At 43.8% G+C, this 19,277-nt stretch overlaps 1 protein-coding gene across 1 annotated transcript in view; it reads right to left on the bottom strand.

The window, feature by feature from the left end:
* Positions 1-220: 220 nt before the first annotated feature.
* The window catches only part of Pgm5 (phosphoglucomutase 5), a 172,499-nt gene continuing 153,442 nt past the window's right edge, over positions 221-19,277 (bottom strand). Inside the window, exon 11 of the mRNA XM_021199023.2 lies at positions 221-415. Within this exon, the coding sequence (XP_021054682.1) occupies positions 326-415 (90 nt within the window). The 3' untranslated portion in view covers positions 221-325. The remainder of the gene's footprint in view (positions 416-19,277) is intronic.

Raw genomic sequence — 19,277 nt, forward strand, 5'->3', positions numbered from 1 at the left:
CTCACAAGACACCAGAAATGTACAGGGGCTGTGATTAACAGTTCCCTAGGGCACCTATTTTTCTCAGAAAGGGAAGCGCTTTGGTGTGACAAAATCCAGGTATTAAACAATCGTGATGCTTTGGCAGACAGCCAAAGACCCTGCTGCTTTTGGAAGACAAATCAAAACAAAAAGGGGTACTCCCCCCCCATTCCCACCCTCCTTTCACCCCCCACCCCCACCCCAACAGCAAAATAGCTTTTGTTTTTCCAAAGTCCTAAGAGGCACAAACAGGAAGCAAGAAGGCATGGTGAAGCATCTCTCTGAGTGCTCTGCCGCCCTGTGCTCAGGTGATGACGGTGGGTCCTCTCCGGCCGGTCCTCTCGTGAATCTGAGATATTTTCAGTGCGATGGCTATGAGCGGGCTCAGCACTGCCTGGAAAAGAAAGAAGGATGATAACCAACTTGAAATCAGCTAGATGGGTGGATCTCTACCTTAGAGATGTGGGTTCAGAGTGCATTTTGCAACTTGTAGGCAGCGACTGGAATGGGTCGGACACAGAAGCAGGACAGAAAACTGCTCTATGAGGTCTTACCCAAGCCCAGAGAAATTAACTCATGGTGGGGTCATGCATAAGCCTACTACTAGACTGTGAATTCAGGAAGTCTGGAAACCTCCATTCGCCCTCTGATACATTAATCCCTTCCAAGTTGTAGCCCCACCAAACCCTTGGCCACATTCAGTGTGAGGGCAAAGCTCATTGTTTGTCCTCCCGCCATACTGAGAACATTCAGGGTGCCGCCATGCTAACGCTGTAGAACAGGTGGATCTATTCTGTCTGATACAGTCCTGGCTACTGAACTTCTTCCCAGAGGGGTGGGGTGGCTTGGAGAGCTTTGGAACACAGGTCAGCAAAGGACCAAGCATCACTCCTTGACCTTCCACCGCTTCTCTGGTTTCTGAAGAGCAGAGCACATATCCCAGGCGCACCCATAAGATGTAAATTACAAAGCAGTGGGGAAGTGGTCTGCATTCTTTAATCCTGTTACTCCCACAAGCAAGAAACTCTGTTCAGCTGACCTTTAGCATTTTGCCTTAAGAATGACCTCACCTGAGGACATTCTCCTGTATATTTTTACTGAATGTATACGTATGATGCACTCCTGTTTATTAAACTATCTCCTGTTTCAGTGTGGATTGTGCACATAAGTATAAAGTGAGTCCATTTAGAGACAAAATTCAAAACAAAGGTATTGATAGAGAAGAGTTGGGCAGTAGTGAAGTAAAGAAAAAGTAAAGATTGCATAATTCTGGAGAATGAAGTCTGTGCTGAGAGAGGGGCATTAAAAACTGCAGGGTATTCAGGTTTGCAGTCAGACAAAAGAACATGCATGCAGAGGGTGCAGATAGCTCAAGTACTCTCAATGTACTGAGTACTCAGAGAATCCTAAGAGGTTGAAAGCCAGGCTGATGTGAGGGGACCTAAATGCTAGGGTGGAGCCCACTGATTTAATTCACTATGGTGGAGGCCATTACCATCCTTGGAACCAAAGGTTATCATGGTCAAAGCAGTGGACATATTAACCTGGGGGCATGCATTTCATATAATTAAACCGTACAACCTCCATAATGAACAACCACGAGTAATTTCACTTCATTCAAATAATTGAACTGAAATGATTTCAATATAATTACCCAAATAAACGGTAAGATTTGAGTACACATATAGAGAAGTTTACTATAAGGAATGAAGTTCAGTGATTTGCAAACAATAGAGAATGAGTCGTTGAATTAGATGTGCATGAGATGTTGTAAAATACTAGTGAGAAATCAAAAAAAAAAAAAAATTAAAAGGATTCTTAAGCTGGCTTACTTCAGGATCACTTTTAGGTTCCAGTTGGGAGATGTTTTTGTGCACTGTGTATTCATGTGCTGATTTCTGTACCCAGAAATCGGTTGCAGTCTGGACTTTGGGAAGAATGACTCAGCATTTTGTAAAACCTTGCTTCCTATCACCTCCTGATTGGTTAAATAAAGAGCTAATTAGCCTACATACAGCAGGGCAGGGTGGATAAGGTGGAACTTCCACACCCTGAAAGTAAGGCAGGGTCTCAGGCGGGCTGACTGAATGGAGATGAAGGTGCCAGATCAAGACGAAGATAGCAGGTCCCGAGTCACATGGCTGGGAAGGAGACCAGGCCAACATAGTTGGGTTAGAATAGCTCAGAATCTGCCCAACTTAGAGCCCAAAGCTTTTAATAATTATACCGGGTCTCTGTGCCATTATTTCAGAGCAAATGTGGGTGTAGAAAAAAGCCTTGCTTTTATAGGTTCTATTGGTCCTAAGTCAATAGAAATAAAAGCTGGACATTAGAGAGGATGAAACAGGCTCACGAATTTAAATAGTGTACTCATACTCAAAGAAAAATGTCCTGGCCCAAACCTAAATGACAGGAAATGGGCATATACATCACACATGGGTTGTGAAGGACACAGTAAGCATAACATGGACTCATCGGGACATGTATGTGTCATGGCATATATGCACCAGGACATGTATGTACCAGGACATGTATGTACCACGACATGTATGCATCAGGGCATATATGCATCAAGACATGCATTCACCAGGATATATGTATGCACCAGGACATGTATGTACCAGGACATGTATGCACTTAGTGGCTTCTCTGAATTCTTTTGGTACTAAAGAGCTGAATTTATACGCTGATATACATCAGACAGTGAGGCAATCAGTGGCAATCAGGCAAGCTCACTGAAGTAGATTATAGCAACACCTTTACCTGCCCTGTGTCAACTGGGCAGCCCTCACTCAAAGTGTTTGGAATTCCATTTCCGGTTTCTTTTCTTTCTTTTCTATTCATTTGGTCATATATACCTAAATAATGAAATATCTTGGGGGTCGAACTCTCATCTAGAGACAAAAAAATCCATTTTTGTTTCTCACACATGCTTTCTGTGACACATAGCCCAAGGTAATTTTGTACAATATTCTCCATACATCTTCATTTTCACTGAGACTGTATCACATGAGTCAAAATCAAGAATTTTTCTACCTGCAGCACACTGGCCTCAAACAGTTTCGAAACTGGGACCATTTTAGGCCTTGGGATTTGGGAGTCAGTGTGCTACACCTACACCACACTCACTGTTAGTGTGGCTAGAGAACTCTTCATCGAGTTTCTCTTCCTTTCCTCCTGCTGGCATCGGACCCTCTGGCTCTAGCCCCACAGAGGCTCCTCACACACACCCTCCTCCTCCTCCTGGATTTTCCGCTAGCATGGTTTCTAGGTGACAATCAGCTTCTCCCAACCTTGTTACCCCAAGCTTCCTTCTGGAAGTGATCTTCTGTTGTACAAGTCTCACATGGCTTCTCAAACAGTGGCTAGCCATTCTCACTGCGGGTGGTTGCCAGGCTCCTGATGTGCTGACAACTCTCAGTCTCTCCCCCTAACATATCATATATCTATCTTTATTTTAATGTACCCAAAATCAATCAAGGAGGACAAGAAAAAATGTCTCTAGATAAATCAGAGCTCATCATGGAGAGAATCAAATAACAAAAGCAGGCCTCCATAAAAATGCTTATGGAGAATCCCCCTCCAGATTAAAGTAGAGGGAATAATACTCCCAGGGAGATACGCCAAAGCAAAACCAAGCCACTCACAATAGCCACAAGGGCAGGTGCCATCTGCCTCCTTCTCTACCCCCTCCCCACTTTTACCATTGATCTGGGACTTTAGCCAAGAGATGGCATTTATATTACAAACCTAACAAAACTATGAGAATCATGAAGATGACTGTCCTAATTGTTCAAACATGAATTCCATTTGGCTCCACATGCGTGGCCCCTAGAGCTCATGGGGTGGGGAGGACGTGAACAGGCTGGTCAGCTCAAGAGGGTTCAGCTCATGGCTGGGAGACATTGGGACTTCTCACCTTCCAGTGTCCTGCCATGTAGATCCAACCTAGATTGCACAGGTTCCTATCTTAAGCCTCATGGGAGTAGTCCCCCTGCTCACGACTTCCCTCTCCACTCTTCTCTGAACTCACCTCACCTTTCTTCTTTTAAAAACAATTTTTTATTAGATATTTTCTTCATTTACATTTCAAATGCTATCCCAAAAGTCCCCTATACCCTCCCCCTACCCTGCTCCCCAACCTACCCACTCCCACTTCCTGGCCCTGGCATTCCCCTGTACTGGGGCATAATCTTTGCAAGACCAAGGGCCTCCCCTCCCAATGATGGCCAACTAGACCATCTTCTGCTACATATGCAGCTAGAGACATGAGCTCAGGGAGTACTGGTTAGTTCATATTGCTGTTCCTCCTATAACGTTACAGACCCCTTCAGCTCAAAGTGTGGCTATTTCATCCCTTCTTAGAATGGGGAACACAATGCCCATGGAAGGAGTTACAGAGACAATGTTTGGAGCTGAGACGGAAGGAAGGACCATACAGAGACTGCCCCACCTGGGGATCCATATCATAATCAGTCACCAAATGCAGACACTATTGCATATGCCAGCAAGATTTTGCTGACAGGACCCTGATATAGCTGTTTCTTGTGAGGCTATGCCAGTGCCTGGCAAACACAGAAGTGGATGCTCACAGTCATTTATTGGATGGAATACAGGGACCCCAATGGAGGAGCTAGAGAAAGTACCCAAGGAGCTGAAGGGGTCTCAACTCACTTTTCATTCCACCAAGTACACTGAAAAGGGATGGGGAATTGCCAACTTATTTAGATCCTGTGTGCCCTCCCAAAGAGTCCCACTATGTCCTTGTGTATCTATTCACTGGGCATTTCCATGGCACACCTCAATTTTGTGTGTGTGTGTGTGTGTGTGTGTGTGCACGCACGCTCATAATATACTTGCTAGTTTCATGGGAGACGAATCCCTACCTCTCACAAAATTTTTTAGAAGAAACAGATCTAAAAGACTGAAGCCAGAAGTTTAAAAGAAAACTAAAGACGATACTCTGTAGAGTTTCTTCGCCTGAGTCTTTCCTTTCTCTCATCTGCCAGGCTGCAGAAGATGTAACACAGGTTACTCTGTCCTTTACAGCAATCTGAGTCCCCGTGGTTGGGACACTGACATGATTCAGTTTGGTGCTTTGTTTGTAAATGTTCCTTAAAAATGAAGCCAAAGCATCCATGGGGCTGCTGAGGTTGTACAGCAGCCTGGAAGCAAGGACCAGCCAAGAATTCCCTAAGGCTATTGTTGTGGATTCTACTCAGAGACATAGAGTGCCAGATCCTATGGATCCTGGAGTCTGTAGCTCCCACAAACTTCCCAAGAGATCCTGATATAAACACAGGTCTGAGGCCCTCTTTTGAAGCATTGTGTTCTTTATCCTAGACCAGGCAGAGCAGTATAATGGTTGTTAAATGGGTTCTGGATCCCTGGATTACCTGGCTCTACCCTTCATGAGCTGTGTGGTCTGGGTAAGTCATTTACCCCTCCTTAGGTATCAGTTTTTCTTTCATGGAATAGCAGGAGAGAGGTGTGAGGCTAAGCTCCTAGCTAGGAGGTAGGAAACAGGATTGTCTCAGGCACACAGGGCCAATATATAAGTGACTGTTGTCATAAAAACAAAACAAAACAAACAAAAAAACAGAAAGGAGTCGGAAGATGCACGCTGTCCCAAATGTCAAATGAATGCCTCCAGAGTGCATTCTAGTTTAAAACAGCAACTTTCTATTGTTGAGTCTGACTGCCCTTTTGGTTCTGGTGAGTTGTCAGCCTGCCATTTGGATTTCTGACCCCGGGGATCGCCAAGAGGACCATGCCCTGCATTCACCATGGCTCTATGTGAGAATTTGGCCTTTGCCAAGATATGATGGGTGTGTCAGTAGTGTGGAGCGCACACACACTGTGCTATTCCTGAATGCAACTTCACAGTAAACATATACTTGAAAGTTTTGGGCCAGAAATACCCTCTGCAGATAGGATTTAGGTCTTCAAAACCCAAGCCATGATTTAGACATTGTTTGAGCTTGCCTCTGAGGAGTCATATAATAAGTTTATTCTTGGGTAAACTTTGGGAGATGTTGGGCCTTTAAATGTTGGGAGACAGTGGGACTTTAAAGGATAGAGCCTAGTGTTAGGTCCTTAAGCCAGATGATGGTATGCCCTCAAAGGGATTATGGGAATGCAGCCTCTCTGGCTTCCTGTGTAGAGATTGGATCCCTTCATTTGATACCCAAACCTGCTATGACACTATCTTCTGTTAGGTTCTCACCAAGGCAGAACAAATTGGGCTGCCAGATCTTGTGCTTTTAGCCTTCCAAACTGAGCCATATGGACCTCATTTTCATAAGCAGCCTATTAAGATTTTGGAGTGGTATTTTCCATAGCATTCAGCTCATCTTGATTGATGATGATAATATTCACTATTATATAACAGAAAATGCCATCTCAAAAGTAATTTCCAATCAGGAGTAATGAGGAATGGGGTAATGTGCTGGAGACTCTGCTGTTGAAGTACTTTCTTTTATGCCTGGGTCCATCATTCTTATACTGCATACTCTGAAGGTCACTGCTAAATATCTCCCAATGATCAATGTGTTAAAATAGGTCAGGGCTAAATATCTCCCAATGATCAATGTGTTAAAAGTATTGGTTTTCCAAAATAACAGCCTACAGAATGGGAAAAGATTTTTACCAACTCCACATCTGACAGAGGGCTAATTTCCAATACATATAAAGAACTCAAGAAAGTAGACATCAACAAACAAAGCAATCCAATTTTAAAATGGGGGACAGATCTAAACAGAGAATTCTCAACCAAGGAATCTCAAATGGCCAAGAAGCTCTTAAAGAAACGTTCAACATCCTTAGCTATCAGGGTAATTCAAATCCAAATGACTCTGAGATTCTATCTCACACAAGTCGGAATGGCAAGCCCTTAGTGGTTGTGCTAAGAATGACATTACCAAAAGCATGAAGGTGAGGATTTCAGCTCCAGCCATTTAAGTCACTCACCATCAGTTTTCCCATCAGACACTGACATCATAGAGCTAGGTATGATGGGAAAACTATACAAGATCCCTGTTCAAATACCTGGCTCGTGGGATTCATGGACACATAGAATATGACGCTGCAGCAGGCTGCTAAGTAGTGAGGAAACTTGTTAAGTAACATCAACTGATAATGACAGTCAAGGCCACAGTACTTTGGTGGGTCAGGAAAGAGTTAAGGGCTGGCTGAAGGATACAGGAGACGCTACAGTGAGTGCATTGACTGCCTGTATCAGTGGGACCTGGCTTTATTTCCATCTCTAACACAAACTAGACAGGGTATTTAATCTCTTGTGCTTTACTTTTCAAATTGGATCTAATAATAGCTTTATGGCATAGAGTCAGGAGCGTGAAACAAGATGATATATGACAGTGCCTGTCATATAGTAAACATTCAATTAATGGTAGATATTCACGCATTCATAATATTCTTATCAAATGCTCCCAGGCAGTTTTTAGTCATGATCCTTTTACAAGCATCAAGTAGCTCTCAGATACAGGATGTTTGGTTGCTTCTTTTCTCTATGGACCAGAAATTAATATTCAGATCTGAAAGCCATACCCTGCCTGCCTTTAAGCTGACACCAGGCCACAATTCAGAACTGTTCTTTCAGATTCGTGCTAATGAGCATGGATGAAGGGATCTTTTTCTCAACTCATCGCATGACAGGGGTCCTTTCGGTCAACACATTCCACAGCTGACAACAGCATTCAAAAGCAAGCTGGCACAGTGGTTACCAGGCAGGCAGGCATACACAGCCTGTTTCTCAACAACATCCTATCCTGTAGTTGGGGCTCTGTCGATGAGGTGCCCAGGAGGTGTCACCCAAGTACATATTTAAATGCACAGTAAACTCCACACATGCAGTAGCTTCTCCCTCTTGCCTAAGCAGACCTGGACACCAGAAAATATCCCCTAACTGGGCTTAACTCACAAGCAATACAAATTGAAATATTAGCTTTGATTTTGGATTCTGAGGTTTTGATTCAGTTTTTGGTATTGGACGCCGAGTACCCAGTATGAATCCAACACCATTCTGAATCCTTGTGCCAAACTGATCTTAAAACTGGGCTTTGAAGGGATGGCATTATGTTGCTTTCTAGATGAGGAAACTGTGAGGTCCAGAAGCACTGTGTTGACATTCGGGAAATCACAGGCCTTGTTAGGGCTCTGATCTGAGCTTCAAAGTTGGGCAGCTGCTAGCACAGGTGACCCTCATCCATACATAGGGAAGTTTTCCTTTTCTGAACTCTTTGTTGTTGTTGGTTTAGTTTTGGGGTTTTGTGGGGGGAGGGAGGACAGTGAACTTTACTGATGGTATTCAAGAGAGTAAGACTCCCTAAGCTCTGCCCTTATTCTGGGGGTCTGGGATGAACACTAAGGGAGATGCTCAGTGTTGGGGCTGAGCAGCCAAAGGCCTCTCTCTTGCTCTTTTGTATTGTGTCCTTGCTGGGGTAGGTGGTCCAGCACTTTTTACTCCTTGGAGGCCATGGAGTCCAGAAGGTCTACTGTCCCATTGCTGTAGCTGGATTCATTGTCATGCCAGGAAATGCTATTTACAAAGTTGTTACTGAGAGTAACTTTGATGCCAGCCAGCATCAACAGTGGAAGAGTCACAGGGGACATCCTGCTCTTCATCATAGCCTAAGAACGCCCTACAGTGGGTCTTCAGATGCCTGCTTCACCACTTTCTTGATGTCATAATATTTAACAGCCTTCTCCAGGTGGCATGTCATGTTCATGATGGATATAATTGGGGGTAGGAACACGGAAGGCCATGCCAGTGAGCTTCCCGTTCAGCTCTGGGATGACCTTGCCCACAGCCTTGGCAGCACCAGTGGATGCAGGGATCATGTTCTGGGCAGCCTCATGGCTATCACGCCACAGCCTTCCCAGAGGGGCCATTCACAGTCTTCTGAGTGGCAGTGATGGCATGGACTGTAGTCACAAGTCCTTCCACAATGCCAAAGTTGTCATGGATGACCTTGGCAGGGGAGCAGGGGGCTACAAAGGAGTTGGTGGTGCAGGATGCATTGCTGACAATCGTGACTGGGTTGTCATATTTCTCATAGTTCACACCCACACAGATATGAGACATCAACAGAAGACCCATTCAGCCCCACTCTTCAAGTGTGCCCAGTCTTCTCCATAGTGATGAAAATACCAGTAGGCTTCACAACATACTCAGTACCGGCATTGCCCCATTTGATGTTAGCTGGATCTCGCTCCTGGAAGATGGTGATAGCCTCCCCATTGATGACAAGCTTCCCATTTTCAGCCTTGACTGTGCCATTGAATTTGCCATGGTTAGTCATACTGGAACATGTAGACCACATAATTGAGGTCAATGAAGGGGTCCTTGATGGCAACAATGTCCATTTGTCAGATTGTAAACAGCTCTGGTAACCATTTGTCCACTATGGCCAAATCCCCACACTCTGACCTTTGCCCTTGTGTCTCGGGGAAGAGGCTGACGCTGCACAGGATGATGTGGGAAGATGCAGCTGTCTCTGGACCAGAGAGGACCCTAGCCTGTATTGTAAAAGGATTCTGTTTCCTGTATGGCATTTGAAATAACTGTGAATGGCTGTAACTCCAGTTCCGGGGTAATCCAGTGTTCTGTTATGGCTTCTGAGGGCACTGCACACATGTATATGGGCATGCATGGAAACAAAAATACCCATACATATAAAAGTAAAAGTAAAAGTAATTGTAAACTGTTATAACCACACAGATGTTTATTAAATTTAATCGACTTTAATTATATGTAAAATTGATGTTTGTGCTTCTGAGAACGGCTCAAGTTGTATGCAGGCCTGTCGGCTGGCTGTCTTTAGCAGTACAGCCATACTGCCTGTACCTGAGCTGTTCCAGTAGCAAACACAGTCCTGGGAGATTAAAAGCTTCTTCGGTTCCTTTCAGTGTTGACCATGAGTGAGTGCAGCATCTCATCCAAAGCGTCCCGTGCTTATTTCGCCTTGCTTTCTAACTTAACCACCTTTGTGATAGTGACAGCCCTTTCACTCTCTACCCATGGTTAATGTTTACATGTGTTTCCGTGACATGAGAAGAATTTTATGTTTATGTCTCTTGGTGACATATCTATATATGCCCATTAAATGGGGTGTGTTTAACTAATCTGCATGAGCCCTAATAGGATGTTTGTTTGCTCCAATTATTACTGAAGCAGGGTTAGGAATATTTTAGAATAAGAATTTTAGTTTTTTTTCTTATAGCTTCTCCAGTCTTTGGGTTTAGAGATTTATATTTATATTTACATTATATTTAGATTTACACTTATATTCCCTGGGAGAAATTAGGCCTTGTTTTTTATTTTGAAGAGTCCCTTTTTATCTGTAGCAATGAGTTTGACCTTAAAGTTTACCTTATCTGAAATGACTGGTGCTGTCTTGGTTATTAGTCATGTGAATGTACACACACACACACACACACACACACACAGACACACACACACACAAACATGCATGAACACACACAGATATATACAGACATACACACACACACACACACACACACACACACACTTCTCAGTTTGAAAACAATCAAACTCCGGATTTTTCTTTCTCTTTCTTTCTTCTTTCTTTCTTTCTTTCTTTCTTTCTTTCTTTCTTTCTTTCTTTCTTTCTTTCTTTCTTTTTTTTGGAACAGGGCTTTCATAGTTCACCCTTTAAAAATCTCTTTCGTGGAGACTGTAAAGAGCCCTGAGACAATTGTCTTATCTGACATGGGTGCAGCCATAGCCCTGAGAAGATGTGTCTTACATTGGTACAGCCATAGCCCTGAGAAAATGTGTCTTATCTGACAGGGGTGCAGCCATGTCAAGGACCTCAGTGCCTCGAACCCACAGAAATGAGAACGCTTTCAATGCCTCGAACCCACAGAAATGAGAACGCTTTCAATGCCTCGGACCCACAGAAATGAGAACGCTTTCCCCAGTGTGACTCGGAGGGACGGCAGAGCCTTCATCTGGTGCAAGTGTGAATGTTAGTAGTGTGCACAGAAGCTATCAACCACAGCTTCCTCCTCAGACTGCAGCCTGAGACTGCTCCCTACAGAGACCCCCACCCAGATTAGTGAAACCTGCCTCTTTGTTCAGCTGTGAGCCATAAGCCCACCCCCTGGTTCATCTGTCTACATTAAAGCTGCCTTCTTGATTCAGATGTATGAAATAAACACCCGGAGGGTTTGGGTTTGCTACTGCAGTTAGTGCCTGCCATCACAGTGAGCACGGAACAGTCGATCCCAACTTATCTGTCTGTCTGTCTGTCCTATTTTCCTTCAGGCTTCCAGGACCAAGCCACACAGGACACTTCTTTGCTTTTAGTCTTTGCTGTACTTTATTCCAAAATCCACGGGCGATAATGTCCCTGTGCCCAACACTATTTCGGGGGGTGGAGCTCCCTGACGTGTGGGTCAGCTGACGCACTACTCTTCTGTGCCAGTTGCTAGAAGAGTTCTTCCATGTGCTCTCCTTTTACAAGAAGGCTTTCCCTTTGTCTGGGAATTCTAGACTGTAAATGGGTTTACTTCAGTCCTTTGATTTTCAGTGTTGCAGCAAAAAGTTAGTTGGCAATCAGTTACTTGTTTGTCTTTCATTTTCTGTGATTTCAGTCTGGTTTATCTAGACATGAACTGATTATTAATTATACCTCCTGTTTTGTCATCCAGTTCCAATGGACAGATAACCTTTCTGGGTTTTGCCTGCACCCCAGTGTTTTATCCCCTCCTTTTGGGACCAATTAATCATGTTCCAACTGTTCATGTCTCACACCCTCTCTTCTGCACCCCCCCCCCAATTAACTCTCCAGCTGCACTGTATCTAGTTTCTTCAAGACATATTTTAGGTTCATTACCAATCTCTTTTGTTATGGATGGAACTATTATGTTTTAATTTCAACTATTATTTTTAGTTTATTTTTTATTTTAAAATCTTTCTTTTTTTTTATTCTAAAGATTTGTTCTAAAGATTTTAATTTATGGCTATGTGTGTTTTGTCTGTGTTTTTCTGTGTATGACCCACATGGCTCCTGGTGCTCGAGGAGCCCAAAAGAGGGTGCTAGATCCCTTGGAACTGGAATTACCTACACTTCTGAGACACTTTGTGTTTGCAGAGAACTGACTCTGGGTCTTCTGCAGAGTAGCAAGTATTATTAACTGTTGGGCCATCTTCCTCACCCTAGCACCTTGATTAAAATGCAATAACCTCTAGTTATTTGCCAGTGAGTTTCTATCTTGTGTTTGAATTCTATGAATGCAGTGAAAATAATTGTTTTATACTCTTGTCAGACAAACTCTCTCTCTCTCTCTCTCTCTCTCTCTCTCTCTATATATATATATATATATATATATATATATATATGTATACACACATATACATATATAGTCAGTTGATTCTGGTACATGACGGTCTCTTTTTTTAAAAAATATATTTGCTGCTCATTTACCTTTATTAATTTAATAAATCCCCCTTCAAGTTATTTGACATGACGGTCTCATTAGGTGACTTGCAAACTTTTGCTGGTTGCTGTCCATCTTGTTTGAAGAAGATGTTATAGACATGCCACAAGGCAGAGTTGCTATGTCTTCCCTCATTTCCTTCTGTGAGACTCCCGAGGACTCAGTGGGTCTTGGACTTGTGACTCTTTGCTCCTTACCTTTATCATGGCTCCCTTTGTGCTACCACCTGGAACAGGGGCTGCCATGAAGATCTCCTGCTTTGGTGAGAATGTAAATCTCCCTATTTTTTCTTCAGCCACATTGAGCTGCCACAGGTCTGCTTCACTGAAGCCTCTCTGGCTAATCCTTTTCATAGCAGAGCTGAATTGTAATGGAGTTCTGTAATGGCACCTGTCACCTATACCCTGTGTATTTCTTTAGCATTTCTCTTGGATAGGCAAATTTTCTAGACAGAAAGGGTCATTTCCCAAACTCCATCTCCTTGTTTCTGTCCCCGCCTTATGGGACTAGAGGGGATGGATGGCACTAAAATGGTGGTTTGATGCATGTCTTTCAGGTTTTTTGTTTTGTTGGTTCTTTTGGTTTGGTTTGGTTTTTTGCTGTCTTATTTTCAGAGAGTTTGAACTGCCCAGTCTATTGCTACCAGAAGCTAGAACTCTTTTATACGAGGTTTGCTCTATTCTGTAATTATATTACTGCCATGAAAATCCAAATATTTAGATTCTTTGAAAACCAGAAAGTCTAGCAACCTTGATGCCATATATTAATATAACTAGGGAGAGACCAGTGTCTCCCAAATTCCCATCCCACTCTTAAACTCACCCCTGTGTTAGTGGGTATTTGAGCTTGCTACCATGGACAAGCAATAATGGAACAGAAGCACTAAAATAACACCAGTATGCATGACCAGTGAGAAAGCAGGGATTATACCTGGATAATTACATATCCAAAGATCTAGGACATCCTGATTTGATTTTTTTTCTCTTTTTCCAACACGGATTCATAACCACTAGGGTAGGCTGACAGGTTATACATGGAAACCTGTAGAGGGGGAGGGGAGGAACTGCGATCCCTTCCCCACTGCACGGTTCCAATGGTGTAAACTCAGCATGGATGACTCTGAACTGACTGTGACTCGGGCATAGAACTGCCATCTACAACTGTCCTCAAACCCCACAGCCCTCCCTGGGGTACACTGGAGCCGAAAAAGCACTGTGAGACAGTCTCTGAGTCTCCTCTCAGGGATAAATAATATGTCTATTTATCCTTTGAGAATTTTGTAAATGAGAAAAAAAAATCTATCTACTTTCCTGTCAAACATTGTATTTCCGTAGGTGGATAATTAAAGTTATAGGGTGATGTAAATGTTCTTTGTAAATCAAAACATCACAATATCAAGGTTTTAAACATCTGGGGATGGTAGTATTAGGATATAGGTATTCAGTCCAGATGGACCATAGAATATATAGGAGAAATAGGTCAAATATGGGGTGATTAGTCTACAAAGTGATGTTTGGATGATGCTAGAGATAGGTCAATCATTTCCTCTGGAATATATGTATTTTAACTTATTATTGACACTCAAACTAGAAGACAAAGATAACCATCTGTTTTATTTTACTAAATAAATATTTGTAAACAAGAGATAGGAAGAAAGAAACAGGCAAACTACGGTGAGAGAGATGAGCTTAATAGAGATGCCCAGGCCCAGGCCTGTGTTAGCAGGGGTGTTTCCACTGAGTGGAACCCTGCGGGTGCTGGCTCTTTTCTCCTTCTCCGCCCCGAGGAACTGTGTAGGTGTAGGCAAGGATCTTCGTTGCCTCCATGTTGGAAGCCCAGCACCACCTTGTCCTTTCAAGCCAGCCCTTCCTGAGGCCAACCAACCTGGACTGGTGACACTGCGTATCTTGGGGAGAGTTAACAGGCTCGCTGTACAGTTGTTTTCCCAGAGCCTGTTTTACACAGCTGGTGTCCCTGTCTGTAGCTCAGAGAGGACCCTGCTTTCTAACAGGAAGAGATCTGGAGACAAAAGGAGTCAGAATTAGGCTTCCCTTCCTGCTAGTCTGGAATTGTAGCACTTGAGGATAAGATCTAGGAAGATGGGTTGGTTTTCGGTAATTCTGTGTCAGGCTGGAGGGTACTCTGGGTACTCCAGGGCAGTTTTCAGAGGTGGTGGAGCATCTCCATATTTTTTGTACATGCAGTACAGCACCGTAGCACCAAAGGATGGGAAGGAACCCCACAGCCAAGGAGTCTTCCCTGCAGTGTAAAGCCATCGGTGGGGTTCATGGAGGGCCACTATGCACTTTATGTGTACTTAGTCACAGGAGCATGGCTCTTCTCACGTTCTGTGCCTTTAAGACTCAGCTGGCATACAAACCCTTAGTGTTTTAAATAATTGCTCTTCTCCTAGTAATTCGAGTTGCGCTAGACTGTCTACCAACAAATTTGGTAGCAAGACTTCTGTGTCTTGGAAAAACATCAAATTAGAAGTTTCTTCACTTCATCCTGGGCTTATTTTGAGTCTCGCAGCTTAGCTAAAATAGCATGCAAAGAAAACAAGCTCACTTGTGGATTGACACTGAGGTAAGGTTTCTATGGAGATGCAAAGTGAAACTGGTCCTCTTGTTTCCCTTTTTTTTGTGAACTGACCTGGAAAGCAGAAATAAATCTTCCGAGGGCCTCGGAAATAATTTTTTCTTGGGTTGTTTTCTGTGCTCTTGGTAATTTTCCAGCTGTAGGAAGGAACAGCTGAGGCTAAGGAACCCTTGGAAGTACATGGTAGTTGGATTGGCATCTGAGGATTTATCTGGAAGGAAGGCCACCCTGCTAAGCAGAGGCAGAAATAAGGATCTCAAAGGTCATCCACTAAAGGCTTCTCTGACTTAGAAGTACACGTGAGTCACCCGCAAGCTTATGATGGTGCAGACCTGTTCGGTAGATCTGAGAGGAGGCCTGGGTCTGCAATTCTAAGCAGCACCTGCTGCCTCCAATCAAGAAACCTTGGGCTGTGAAATTTCCAAGTAGTTTGATAAACAATAATTATACTTGTTTTATAATTTCTTATCATTTTTACTAGTTAAAAGTGAATTTCCAATAACTGCAAAGCCTGAAACCCTGCTGATATGAATTAGACAACGTTAACACATGTGGAAGTAAACAGCCTGAGTCGCTGATACAAACACCCACAGACTGAAGAACAGCGGGACACACCCAGCTGCAGGATCTCAGGACGACATCATCAAAGTGTCTCAGCATTTTGGGAACACCACACTGGCCATCCTGACTGTAGCCTCCTAGGATATGCCTAAAAGCAAAGGACAGCGAGGACAGACTCATTGCTTGGGGGGGGGGGGATCCTGAATTTGGAAGTGAGCCTGGGAGTTATCACTTATGGCATCTGTCCCTCACAATCCTGCAAGGGGAGTTCGTTCACACTAGTGTAGCTCGGGCAGCTGCTGAAGAGCCTGTCTGGGTTCTAACAGTTTGATACAGAGAGCAACTAGACTTTTCTTTCTCCATCCCATTTAATCCTTTTCTTCCGGCATAGGTAAAATATTTTTCCCTCTAAAAATCATGTCAAAGCTACTGCTTAAAGAGAAGAAGGAAGAAAGGAAGAAAGGGAGAAGGGGAAGGAGGAGGAGGAGGAGGAGGAGGAGGAGGAAACTTTCCAATAGGAAACAAAATACCTAAAAAATTAGACTTCAAAAAACAAACATTTTAAAACATTTCCATGTTTGGTTATAATCAAAAGCTAAGAAGTTTAATCTCATCAGGCCAAATTTGCAAATTTTTACAACATCTTGAAATCTATCCAGATTCACAAACACACATAAATACTAGTGTAATTTTGCTTTTTAAAATATTTCACTTATTTATATTTTATGTGTATTAGTATTTGCCTAAACATATGTCTGTGTACCACATCCATGCAGTACCCACAGAGACCAGAAGAGGGTTCTTGGATCCCCTGGGACTAGAGTCACAGACAGCTGTGAATTGTCATGTAGATGCTTAGAATTGAATTCAGGTCACCTGGAAGAGCAGCCAGTGCTCTTAACCACAGATCCCTCTTCCCAGCCCTGTAATTTTACCTTTAATAAAATAAAATCTTGAGACAAAGATATTTGGATCCATGCATCACTAATGTCATCGACACCTGTGCAGCTGTCACGTTCAGAAGGCTCACATGATGCAGTCCTTGATCTGAACCTGGCCTCCGCTCAGTCTGGGTATAGCCTATGAACTAAACATGATTTTATGCTATTAACTGATTTTTAAAAATTATCCAAAGACATCCTGACATGATAAAATTTGAAATCCAAGTTTTGGTACCCATAAACGTGATTCTCTTGGGTCCCCAGCCTCAAAATGAGCAGTTCAGTTTGTAGGCCAGCAGCGGCAGCTCGATCCACTCACAAACACTCCACGGATATACCAGCGGTCCATTTCGGTAGAGTCAGGATAGCAAACATGTGCCTCTCTCAGCCAAGTGAAGACCAGTGAAGACCAGAGACGCACAAGCGTCGCACTGCTAGCTCTATAAGCAAGCCAAACTCAGCCCCTGTCACTGTCCATTGAGTCCTATCTATACCCTCCAAACATCACATGTCCTCTACAGGTCTTGCTTCAGCGCAGTGCATCTGTCTCAGCTGATATCACTCTGCCAATCAGCCCGAATCCACAGAAGTGGCAAGAAACTGCCTCATTTTTTTTTTTTGGTGCGTTTCTCTCTATGGAGTCCCAACAAATGCAGCTCAACTACGCAAGGTGAGGTGGACTAATACATGCTTGTTGTTAGCAAAGAATCCTTCATCACATGTCCTTTTACATGCTTGTTTTAGCAGAACATCCTTCCACCTGTGTCTGCCTCAGGGAAACGTTCCTTCACACGTCTGCATTAGCCTTCCACCTGTGTCTACTTTAATGAAACAATCTTTCACGAGTATGCTTTAGGAAAACATCCTTTCACCCATGTCTCCTTCAGGAGAACATTCCTTCACATGTTTACCCCAACAAAACACCATCCAACACAACTGACTTTCCAACGAACCCTTGAGTCTCCACTTCGGTCTCACCTAACTTCAATTCCTAAGCCACAAAGTATGGAGTGCTCAGGTTCCAGCCAACCAACCAGTGTCTCACATGACAATTTGGACCAAGAGATGTGCTCGGCTATGAGCCCCTCCCATTCTAAACTCCAACCTGAACTTCATTACTCTTCCTTTGCTTTCCTTCTTCCCAGGACCTAAGCATTCGGCCATCCAATACCCTCACCCCCACCCCAAGCTCCTCTGAGATCCCAGCATTACTGGGAGGGAAAAAAAAAACAAGAACGAGGGACTCCCCTGTTGTGCGTCTCGCACACAATGTCTCAATATGGCACTAGGATGGCAACCTGAAAACAAGGCAAGAGCCTAAGGAGAGTTGAGCCAGATGGTCTCCACTCTGACAGCAAGTGCTGTCTCCCATACTGGCACTGTGGTAAAGTCTGGCAGGACCCTCTCCAGGTGCCTGCTGGTTACACTGAGTCTGGAGCTTTGGTTTATGAGCAAAGACTACAATTTACTTGTACCGCTTCCTACGAAAAGGTGCTGAAATTTCGGTTGTGCTGTCCAGCTGGGCTGGTCCAAAGACGTTGTTAGAAAAGCTGGATTGTGCTGACCGCAGCCTGTCAAACCGATCCCCTGGCAGGAGGAGCTGTGACTGGTGAGCCTTCTGTACTTTGTATGACCAGCACAAATTCATTCATGCTTTCTGAGGCCGAGGAAACAAGATCCAGCAAGATTTGATGATTTGTAGACGTAAATAGCACAGGGTTAACCAACAACTGCTGAAACAAGTGCCTGGGACACAGCAGAGCAGAGGCTCAGTGTAACCCTCACAAGAGTTGGACCTTAATTTTAGAGAAACTGGGATAGCATCAGAAGGAAGAGACTTAAATGTCAGATTTCCTTACACTCCTTTAAAAGCTAGTTCTGCTTTCGTCTTGTCAAGTGAGAACAGCACATCTCCTGTCTTTAATCTTTAGGATTTCTAAACTGTAAGCTAAGCCCAACCCGAAAGCAAGGTCAAGCCCTAACGGTCAGCTTCTCCACGTCCTGTTCTTATAGACACCAGGTTTTTTTGGACACCTTGGCAACTGGAGATTCTGTCATGAGGCTTGGAAAGAGGGTCCCTTCTGTTCATACTGCTTTAAAGGAGATGTGGCCTGGTCCTGCTGCAGGACTGACAGAGGGGCATACATAGGCAGGGTCTAGCCTCTCAAAATTCTGGGTAGGGCACAGTGTGTGCACAGGGACATAACACATACAGTACTCTCAGGAATATTCTGACCGCAAAGGCTGGTTTCAGGAAAAGGCTCATTGTCATCAAAACTCCAGAGAGCACTGGTGTGGGATGCCCTGGGAAATATGAGCCAAACTCGCAGCCCAAAGCAGGGTTGACATGTCCTCAAAGTCCTGGTTATCCAAGGAGGCCTCTCAACTCCAGGAAATAGCATACAGACAGAATGGCTGAGCTGGGGCCGAGATTTCAAATTCAAGGCCAGGAAAGGGAAGACTGTGGGCCTGATGGTTTGCTTGACTTCGTTTTGGTTTTCCTCAGAAAGTAACTCAACTAAGCCAGCAGAAATCTAAGAGAACCTGGACAAAAGGGCTGGGGAGATGGCTCTGTGGGTAAATGCTTGCTGTGCAAACGCAAGGACCTAAGTTCAAACCCCCATCACCCAACATGGACCACACACACACACACACACACACACACACACACAC

Source organism: Mus pahari, chromosome 1 (assembly GCF_900095145.1).
Source record: "Mus pahari chromosome 1, PAHARI_EIJ_v1.1, whole genome shotgun sequence".
Lineage (NCBI taxonomy): Eukaryota > Metazoa > Chordata > Mammalia > Rodentia > Muridae > Mus > Mus pahari.